Source organism: Fringilla coelebs (assembly GCF_963513975.1).
Source record: "Fringilla coelebs genome assembly, chromosome: 32".
NCBI lineage: Eukaryota > Metazoa > Chordata > Aves > Passeriformes > Fringillidae > Fringilla > Fringilla coelebs.
The window spans coordinates 132,650-143,555 of NC_140058.1; the positions used below are offsets into that span (position 1 = coordinate 132,650).

At 52.8% G+C, this 10,906-nt stretch overlaps 1 protein-coding gene across 1 annotated transcript; it reads left to right on the top strand.

The window, feature by feature from the left end:
• The first annotated feature begins 4,317 nt into the window (after positions 1-4,317).
• Positions 4,318-10,787, top strand: UBL5 (ubiquitin like 5). The gene is made up of 5 exons (XM_084223870.1): positions 4,318-4,371; positions 6,522-6,579; positions 9,077-9,160; positions 9,436-9,473; positions 10,570-10,787. Exons 2-5 carry the CDS (start codon positions 6,524-6,526, stop codon positions 10,611-10,613), a joined length of 222 nt encoding a protein of 73 aa, XP_084079996.1. The 5' UTR covers positions 4,318-4,371; positions 6,522-6,523; the 3' UTR covers positions 10,614-10,787.
• Positions 10,788-10,906: the final 119 nt, after the last annotated feature.

Consider the following 10,906-nt stretch of genomic DNA (forward strand, 5'->3'; position numbering starts at 1 on the left):
GCCCTCCAGCCCTGACCTTCATCCCAGACCTTCATCCCAAACCTCCATCCCAGAAATCCATCCCACATCTCCATCCATGGCTGAGTCCTCCATCCCTGACCCTCATCCCAAACCTTCATCCCAAAATCCATCCCTGCCCTCCATCCCTGGCTGGGTCCTCCATCCCTGCCCTCCATCCCAGAAATCCATCCCAAATTTCCATCCCTGGCTGTGTCCTCCAGCCCAGACCTTCATCCCAGAAACTCATCCCAGAAACTCATCACAGAAATTCATCCCAGAAACTTGTCCCAGAAATTGATCCCACATCTCCATCCCTGGCTGTGATCTCCACCCTGACCTTCAGTGCTGGCCACGTCTTCCATCCCACACCTTCATCCCTGACCTTCATCCCAAACCTCCATCCCAGAAATCCGTCCCAAATTTCCATTCCTGGCTGGGTCCTCCATCCCTGACCTTCATCCCAAACTTCCATCCCAGAAATCCAACGCACATCTCCATCCCTGGCTGTGATCTCCATCCCAGACCTTCATCCCAAAATCCATCCCCGACCTCCATCCCTCATCTCCATCCCAAACCTTCATCTCAAACCTTCTTCCCAGAAATCCATCCCACATCTCCATCCCTGGCTGTGATCTCCACCCTGATCTTCATCCCTGGCTGTGTCCTCCATCCCACACCTTTATCCCAGACCTTCATCCCAAACCTACATCCCAGAAATCCATCCCAAATTTCCATTCCTGGCTGTGTCCTCCATCCCAGACCTCCATCCCAGACCTTCATCCCAGAACTCCGTCCCACATCTCCATCCCTGGCTGTGATCTCCAACCTGACCTCCATCCCTCCTCTCCATCCCAAACCTTCATCCCAGAAATCCATCCCACAGCTTCATCCCTGGCTGTGTCCTCTATCCCTGACCTTCATCCCAAACCTCCATCCCAAACTCCATCCCTGCCCTCCATCCCTGGCTGGGTCCTCCATCCCAGACCTCCATCCCAAAATCCATCCCTGACCTTCATCCCAAACCTTCATCCCAGAAATTCATCCCACATCTCCATCCCTGGCTGTGTCCTCCATCCCTGCCCTCCATCCCAAAATCCATCCCTGACCTCCATCCCAGGAATCCATCCCAAATTTCCTTTTCTGGCTGTATCCTCCATCCCAAACCTCCATCCCAAACCTTCCTCCCAAAATCCATCCCAAATCTTCATCCCAGGAATCCATCCCAAACCTCCATCCCTGGCCATGTCCTCCATCCCAAACCTCCATACCAAAATCCAGCCCTGACCTTCATCCCCAACCTCCATCCCTCATCTCCATCCCAAACCTCCATCCCAAAATCCATCCCATACCTTCATCCCAGAAATCCATTCCTGCCCTCCATCCCTGGCTGTGTCCTCCATCCCAGACCTTCATCCCAGAAACTTGTCCCAGAAATTGATCCCACATTTTCATCCCTGGCTGTGATCTCCACCCTGACCTTCAGCGCTGGCCACGTCTTCCATCCCACACCTTCATCCCACACCTTCATCCCAGAAATCCATTCCAGAAATCCATCCCAAATTTCCATTCCTGGCTGTGTCCTCCATCCCTGCCCTCCATTCCAAACCTCCATCCCCAAATCCATCCCAGACCTTCATCCCAGAAATCCATCCCAGACCTTCATCCCAGAAATCCATCCCAGACCTTCATCCCTGGCTGAATCCTCCATCCCTGCCCTCCATCCCAAAATCCATCCCTGACCTTCATCCCCGACCTCCATCCCTCATCTCCATCCCAAAATCCCTCCCAAAATCCATCCCAGATCTCCATCCCTGGCTGAGATCTCCACACTGACCATCCCTGGCTGCATCCTCCATCCCCAATCTTCATCCCAAAATTCATCCCTGATCTCCATCCGTGCCCTCCATCCCTGACCTTCATCCCTGACCTCCATCCCTCATCTCCATCCCAAACCTTCATCCCAGAAATCCATCCCAAATCTTCATCCCTGGCTGTGTCCTCCATCCCAAATTTTCATCCCAAAATCCATCCCTGACCTCCATCCCAAAACTTCATCCCACAAATCCATCCCACATCTTCATCCCTGGCTGTATCCTCCATCCCAAACCTCCATCCCAAACCTTCCTCCCAAAATCCATCCCAAATCTTCATCCCAGAAACCCATCCCAAACCTCCATCCCTGGCCATGTCTTCCATCCCAAACCTCCATCCCAAAATCCAGCCATGACCTTCATCCCCAACCTCCATCCCTCATCTCCATCCCAAAATCCGTCCCAAACCTTCATCCCAGAAACTCGTCCCAAATCTCCATCCCTGGCTGTGATCTCCACCCTGATCTTCATCCCTGGCTGTGTCCTCCATCCCACACCTTTATCCCAGACCTTCATCCCAAACCTACATCCCAGAAATCCATCCCAAAGCTTCATCCCTGGCTGTGTCCTCTATCCCTGCCCTCCATCCCAGACCTCCATCCCAAAATCCATCCTTGACCTTCATCCCTGAACTCCATCCCTCCTCTCCATCCTAAACCTCCATCCCAGAAATCCATCCCACATTCCATCCCTGGCTGTGTCCTCCATCCCAGACCTTCATCCCTGATCTTCATCCCAGAACTTCATTCCAAATTTCCATCCCTGGCTGAATCCTCCATCCCTGCCCTCCATCCCAAAATCCATCCCAAAATCCATCCCAAAATCCATCCCTCCTCTCCATCCCAAAATCCATCCCTGCCCTCCATCCCAGAAATTCATCCCACATTTCATCCCTGGCTGTGTCCTTCATCCCAAACCTCCATCCCTTATCTCCATCCCAAATCTTCATCCCAAATTCCGTCCCACATCTCCATCCCTGGCTGTGATCTCCAACCTGACCATCCCTGGCTGTGTCCTCCATCCCAAATTTTCATCCCAAAATCCAGCCCTGACCTTCATCCCAAACCTTCATCCCAGAAATTCATCCCACATTTCATCCCTGGCTGTGTCCTCCATCCCAGACCTCCATCCCAAAATCCAGCCCTGACCTTCATCCCAGACCTTCATCCCTGACCATCATCCCAGAACTCCATTCCAAATTTCCATCCCTGGCTGAATCCTCCATCCCAGCCCTCCATCCCAAATTTTCATCCCCAAATCCATCCCTGACCTCCATCCCAAACCTCCATCCCAAAATCCATCCCAGATCTCCATCCCTGCCTTCCCTCCCCCCCTCAGCTGCTCTGGGAATTCCATCCCAGCCCCGCTCAGCCCAGGATTTCTCCCCAAATCCCCTCAAATCCCCCCAAAATCCCCTCAAAAATCCCCCCAGATTCCCCAAATCCCCCCTAAATCCCCCAAATCCCCTCAAATCCACTCAATTCCCCCCAGATCTCCCATAAATCCCCCCAAACACCCCAGATTCCCCCAAATGCCTCCAAATCCCCCCACAGTCACCCCAAATTCATCCCAAATTCTCCATAAATCCCCCCAAATCCTCCCTAAACCCCCCAAATCCCCCCTAAATCCCCCAAATATCCCCAAATCCCCTCAAAAATCCCCTTTAATCCCCCCCAAACTCCTCCAAATTCCCCTAAATCCTCCCAGATCCCCCCCAAAATCCACCAGATCTCTCAAATCCCCCCTTTGTCCCAGGATTTGGGGGATTTGGGGCGGATTTGGGTTGGATTTGGGGAATCTGGGAGATTTGGGGGGATTTAGGGGGGATTTGGGGGAATCTGGAGGGGTTTGGGGTGAATCTGGGGGAATTTGGGTTGGATTTGGGGGAGTCTGGGGGGGATCTGGGTGGTTTTGGGGGGGGATTTAGGGGAGTCTGGAGGGGTTTGGAGGGGTTTAAGGGGATTTTGGGGGGATTTGGGGAATTTAGGGGGGATTTGGGGGGATTCCGGTTGGATTTGGGGGAGATTTGGGGGAGATTTGGAGGAATTTGGAAAAATCTGGGGTGGATTTTGGGGGGCTCTGTGGGGGATTGGGTTGGTTTGGGGGATCTGGGGTGGATTTGGGGCGGTTTTGGGGGATTTTGGAGCTTTTTGGGGGGATTTAGGGCAGATTTAGGGCGGATTTGGGGCGGATTTGGGGCGGAAATTTCCCCGCTGGGGTCCGGATGAGCCTCTGAAGCCGCTTTTGCTCAAAACGACAAAGAAAATAAAGCTGCTTTGGGGAGAAAACTTAATTAAACACACAAAAATTATAAATTTATAAACTTTAATAAATTTATAAACATTTTCAATTAATAAACGTTAACAATAAAAATTCCCCACCCGCTCCCCTCAGGCCCCGCCGCCATATTGGGCCTCCCGATGACGTCACTTCCGGCGCGCCTCTCTGACGTCACCCCCGGTTCCGGCGCGGCTGTGGCGGAGCGAGGAGGCCCCGGGAGGTACCGGGGGAGCCCCGGCCGGGCCCGGGCGGGATTTGGGGGTCCCGGGGGGGCTCAGGGGGTGCCCGGGGGGAGCGGGGGCGGTTCTGGGGCAGCGGGGGTGGAACCGGGACTGTTCCCGTTTCGCTGCCTCCGTTACCGACCCCGCTCCCGTTTTCCTCTCTCTCCTCCCCCCGTTCCTTCCCCGCTTCCCCTTTTCCTTCTCCTTCCATCCCTTTTCCCCTCTCTTCCCCTTTTTCATCCCTTTTTCCTCCTTTTCCTCCTCCTTCCCTTTTCCTTTCGCTTTCCCCTTTTCCCCTTTCTCGTTTCCCTTTCCCTCCCTCCCCCTCTCTCCCGTTCCCTCCCGGTTTTCCCCTTTTTTTCCTCTTTTTTCTCCTTTTTCCCTTCTCCTTCCCTTTTCCCTTTTCTCATTTCCCTTTCTCTTCCCCTTCTCCTTTTCTTTCCCTTTTCTTTCTGTTTTTCGTTTTTCCCTTTCTCCCCTTTTCCCCCTTTTTTCCCCCATTCCCATTTCCCCTTTTCCCAATTTCCCCCTTTTTTTCCCATTTCCCCTCATTTTTCTCTCTTTTTTTCCCACTCCCATTTCCCTCCTTTTCCCCCTTCTTTCCTCCCCTTTCCCCGTTTTTCCCCATATTCCCATTTCCTTTTCCCCAATTTTCCCCTTTTTCCCCCCTTTTCCCTTTTTCCATTCCCATTCCCCCTTTTTTCCTTATCCCCCACATTCCCATTCTCAATTTCCTTTCCCCCATTTCCCATTCCCACTTTCTCCCCCTTTTCCTCCCCTTTATCCCTCTTTTCCCTCCTTTCCCCATTTTCATTTCCCATTTCCATTCCCTCATTCCCATTTCCCTTTCTCCTCATTTTTCCCCATTCCCCCTTTTCTTCCATCCCCATATTCCTATTCCCCTTCCCCATTTTTTTCCCATTTCTCCCCCTTTTTTCCTCCCCTTTTTCCTCCTTTTTTCCCATATTCCCCTTTCCCCCTTTTTTCCCTTTCCCCCATTTCCTTTTCCCTGTTTCCCCTTTCCCCCTTTCCCACTTTTCCCCCCTCTCCTCACTTTCCCTCCTTTTCCCCCCATTCCCATTTCCCCTTTTCCCTCATTTTTCTCTATTTTTTCCATTCACATTTCCCTCCCTCCCCCTTTTTCCCATTCCCCCTTTTCCCCCCTTTTTTTCCTCCCTTTTCTCCCTTTTTTCCCATATTCCCATTTCCCTTTTCCCCATTTCCTTTTCCCCCTATTCCCCCATTTCCCCTTTTCCCTTCATTCCCATTTCCCTTTTCCCCCCTTTTTTCTTCCTTTCCCCCTTTTTTTCCAATTTCCCCTTTTCCCTCATTTTTCTCCTTTTTTCCATTCCCATTTCCCCCTTTCCCCATCCCCATTTCCTTTTTCCTCCCCCTTTTCCCCCTTTTTTCCCTTTTCCCCCTTTTTCCCCCTTTTCCCCCTCTTTTTCCCCCCTTTTCCATCCCTCTTTTCCCCTTTTCCCCCCTTTCCCCCCTTTCCCCCCTTTCCCCCCTTTTCCCCTTTTTTCCCCTTTTCCTCCTTTTCCCCCCCTTTTTCCCCCTTTTCCCTCATTTTTCTCTTTTTTTCCATTCCCATTTCCCTTCCCCCCCCTTATTCCCATTCCCCTTTTTTTCCCCTTTCCCCCCCCTTTTCCCTTTTCCCCCCTTTTTCCCTTTTCCCCCCTTCCCCCCCCTTTTCCTCTTTTTTTCCCTTTTTTCCCCTTTTTTCCCCTTTTTTCCCCTTTTTTCCCCTTTTTTCCCCTTTTTTCCCCTTTTTCCCATTTTTTCCTCTTTTCCCCCCTTTTCCCCCCTTTTTCCCCCCTTTTTCCCCCTTTTTCCCCCTTTTTCCCCCTTTTTCCCCCTTTCCCCCCTTTTCCCATTTCCCCCCTTTTTTCCCTTTTTCCCTTTTCCCCCCCTTTTATCCCATTTTCCCCCCTTTTTCCCTTTTCCCCCCTTTTCCCCCCTTTTCCCCCCTTTTTCCCCCTTTTTCCCCCTTTTCCCCCTTTTCCCCCTTTTCCCCCTTTTTCCCCCTTTTTTCCTCTTTTTTCCCCTTTTTTCCCCTTTTTTCCCTTTTTCCCCTTTTTCCCCTTTTTCCCCTTTTCCCCCTTTTCCCCCTTTTTTTCCCCCATTTTTCCCCGTTTTTCTCTCCCAGCCATGATCGAGGTCGTCTGCAACGACCGCCTGGGGAAGAAGGTCCGGGTGAAATGCAAATATCCCGCTGGCCTGGGGGGTTTGGGGGGTTTGGGGAGGTTTGGGGGAGGATTTGGGGGGGATTTGGGAAGGTCTGGGGGTGTTCTGGGGGGGATTTGGGGTTTTGGGGAGGATTTGGGGGGATTTAGGGAGGATTTGGGGGTGTTCCAGGGGGGTTTGGGGGGTTTTGGGGGAGGATTTGGGAAGGTCTGGGGGTGTTTTGGGGGGGATTTGGGGTTTTGGGGAGGATTTGGGGGGGTTTGGGGGACGTTTTGGGGGGATTTGAGGCTTGGGAGAGGTTTTGGGTGGGGATTTGGGAGGATTTGGGGAGGTTTTTGGGGGTGTTCTGGGGGGATTTGGGGTTTTGGAGAGGATTTGAGGGGATTTGGGGGAAGTTTTGGGGGGATTTGGGGAGAGGTTTTGGGGGGATTTGAGGTTTGGGGGAAGTTCTGGGAGGATTTGGGGAGGTTTTTGGGGGTGTTCTGGGGGGATTTGGGGTTTTGGGGAGGATTTGGGGGCTTTTGGGGGAAGTTTTGGGGGTCTGGGGTTTTGGGGAGGTTTTGAGGGGTTTTCGGGAGGTTTTGGGGGAAGTTTTGGGGGGATTTGAGGCTTGGGGGAGGTTTTGGGTTGGGATCTGGGGGGATTTGGGGAGGTTTTGGGGGGTTTTGGGGGAAGGTTTGGGGTTTTGGGGAAGTTTTGAGGGGTTTTTGGGGAAGTTTTAGGGGGATTTGAGGCTTGGGAGAGGTTTTGGGTGGGGATTTGGGGAGGGTTTGGGGCTGTTCTGGGGGGATTTGAGGTTTTGGGGAGGATTTGAGGGGATTTGGGGAAGGTTTGGGGGAAGTTTTGGAGGGATTTCAGGTTTTGGGGGTTTTGGGGAAGGTTTGGAGGGGATTTGGGTTTTTGGGGAGGATTTGGGGGAAGTTTTGGGGGGATTTGGGGGAAGTTTTGGGGGGATTTGTGGCTCGAGGGAGGTTTTGGGTGGGGATTTGGGGAGGTTTTGGGGGGATTTGAGTTTTGGGGGTTTGGGGATTTGCAGATGTTTTGGGGAGGTTTTTGGGGGATGTTTCGGGGGGATTTGGGGGCGTTCTAGGGGGATTTGAGGTTCTGGGGGGATTTGGGGAGAGGTTTTCAAAAGGTTTTGGGGGAATTCAGGGGTTTTGGGGGAACTGGGGAGGTTTTGGGGTGTTTGGAGCGGGTTTGGGGGTGGTTTTGGGCAGTGTTTTAGGGTGTTCTGGGAGGGTTTTGGGGGTTTTTTGGGGTGTGTTTTTGGGGTGTGTTTTTGGGGTGTTTGGGGCAGGTTTAGGGGCTTTCGGGGCAGTGTTTTGGGGGTATTTTTTGGGGTTTTTTTGTGTGTTTTTGGGGTGTTTGGGGATGGTTCTGGGGGGAGTTAGGCAGGATTTGGGAATGTTTTGGGGTTTTTTTGGGAGTGTGGTTTTGGGGGGTTTGGGGCAAGTTTTGGGGTTTTGTGGATGTGTTTTTGGGGTGTTTTGGGTGTGGTATTGGGGTGTGTTTAGGGGGGTGTTCAGGGCACTTTTGGGACAGGCTTTGGGGTGTGTTTGGGGTTTTGAGGCAATTTTAGGGCAGTTTTTGGGTGTGTTTTGTGGTGGTTTTGGGGCAGGTTTTGGGGTTTTTTTGGATGTGTTTTGGGTGTGGTTTTGGGGTGGTTTTGAGGCAATTTTGAGGCAGGTTTTGGGTGTGTTTTGGGGGTGGTTTTGGGGCAAGTTTTGGGGTTTTTTTGGATGTGTTTTTGGGGTGTTTTGGGTGTGTTTTTGGGGTGTTTTTAGGGTTGTTTTGAGGCGATTTTGGGGCAGTTTTTGGGGTTGTTTTGGGGCAGGTTTTGGGTGTGTTTTGGGGTTGTTTTGGGTGTGTTTTGGGTGTGGTTTTGGGGTGTGTTTGGGGTGTTTTTGGGGTTTTGAGGTGATTTTGGGGCAGTTTTTGGGGGTGTTTTGGGGTGGTTTTGGGGTTGTTTTGGGGCAGGTTTTGGGTGTCTTTTGGGGTGTTTTTGAGGTGTTTTGGGTGTGGTTTTGGGGTATGTTTGGGGTTGTTTGGAGGTGATTTTGGGACAGTTTTTGGGTGTGTTTTGGGGTTGTTTTGAGGCAATTTTGGGGCAGTTTTCGGGTGTGTTTTGGGGCAGGTTTTGGGGTGGTTTTGGGGCAGTTTTGGGGCAGGTTTTGGGTGTGTTTTGGGGTGGTTTTGGTGTGGTTTTGGGGCAGGTTTTGGGGTGGTTTTGAGGCAATTTTGGGGCAGGTTTTGGTGTGGTTTTGGGGTTATTTTGAGGCAGTTTTTGGGGCAGGTTTTGGGGTGATTTTGGGGCAGGTTTTGGTGTGGTTTTGGGTGTGTTTTGGGGTGGTTTTGGGGTTGTTTTGAGGCAGTTTTGGGGCAGTTTTGGGCATGTTTTGGGGCAGTTTTTGGGGTTGTTTTGGGGTTGTTTTGAGGCAGTTTTGGGGCAGTTTTTGGGGCAGTTTTTGGGGTGGTTTTGGGGTCCCTGTGTCCCCCTTTTCCTTGACGGCGGGGCAGCCCCGAGGACTCGATCCGGGACCTGAAGAAGCTGATAGCGGCACAGACCGGCACGCGCTGGGACAAGATCGTGCTCAAAAAATGGTCTGGGGGCACCTGGGGGGGTTTGGGGAATGGGATTGTGCTCAAAAAATGGTCTGGGGGCACCTGGGGAGGCACAGGGGGGGTTGGGGAATGGGATTGTCCTGGAAAAATGGGCTGGGGGCGCCTGGGGGGGCACAGGGGGGTTGGGGGTTCTGGGGCAGCATCTGAGGGGTTTTTGGGGAGCTCTAGGGGGGCACTTGAGGGGTTTTGGGGGAGTCTGGGGGGCACTTGAGGGGTTTTGGGGAGGGGGTGACACCCCTCCCTCTCTCCCCCAGGTACACGATCTTCAAAGACCACGTCACGCTCGGGGACTGTATCCACCCAAACAGCCCAAAAACCCGACCCCACACACCCCAAAACCCCACAGAACCCTAAAACCCGACCCCACACACCCCAAAACCCCCACAGAACCCCAAAAACCCGACCCCACACACCCCAAAACCCCCACAGAACCCTAAAACCCGACCCAAACATCCCAAAAACCCCACAGAACCCCAAAAACCCAACCCCAAACATCCCAAAAACCCCACAGAACCCCAAAAACCCCACAGAACCCTAAAACCTGACCCCAAACACCCCAAAAACCTCACAGAACCCCAAAAACCTGACCCCAAAAACCCCCCAGAACCCCAGAAACACCACCCCACGCAGCCCAAAAACCCCACAGAACCCCAAAAACCCGACCCCAAACACCTCAAAAAACCCACAGAACCGCGAAAACCCAACCCCAAAAACCCCACAGAACCCCAAAAACCTGACTCCAAACATCCCAAAAACCTCTCAGGACCCCAAAAACCCGACCCCAAAAACCCCACAGAACCCTAAAACCTGACCCCAAACACCCCAAAAACCCCACAGAACCCCAAAAACCCCACCCCACACAGCCCAAAACCCCAAAAACCTCTCAGAACCCCAAAAACCGGACCCCAAAAAACCCCCAGGACCCTTCCCCAAAATTCTTGAATCCCAAAAACCCCCAGACCCTCTCCCCAAAATCTTCCAACCCCAAACACTCTCAGACCCCTAAAACCCTCCCCAAAACCCTTCAACCCCAAAAACCCCAGAACCTCAAACCCCCCAGAACCCCAAAAGCCCCCCAAAAATTCCCCCCAAAACCCTTCAACCCCAAAATCCTCCAACCCCAAACACCTCCCAGAACCCCAAAAACCCAGAGCCCCTCCCCAAAACCCTTCAACCCCAAAAACCCAACCCCAGAACCCCAAAAACCTGACCTGAAAAACCCCCCAGAGACCTCAGAACCCCCTAAACCCCCCAGAAACTCCCCAAAACCCTTCAACCCCAAAACCCGACCCCAAAACCCCCAAACCCTCTCCCCCAAACCCTCCAGCCCCAAACCCTCCCCCCACCCCCCAAAACCCCGAATTTGTTCTCCTTGACGGCGGCCCCAGATGAGATCCACGACGGGATGAACCTGGAGCTCTACTACCAATAGAGCCCTCCCAGTATAACCCAGTACGGACCAGTCCGGACCAGTGCTCCCAGTACAGCCCCCCAGTGCCCCCCAGTGCTCCCCAGTACAGCCCCGGCCCCTCCCCCATTCCCCTCCCCCCCCCCCATTTCCGGCCCAGCCCCGTTTGTTGATCAATAAAGGCGATTTTGGGGCCTCCGGGCGATTTTTTGGGATTTTCTGGTGACATCCAGCAGTTGTTTTGCGATATCGCGATTTTATGGCGGCGTCGCGGAGGTTGTGTCGCGATGTCGCGATTTTCTGGCGATGTTTCCCGC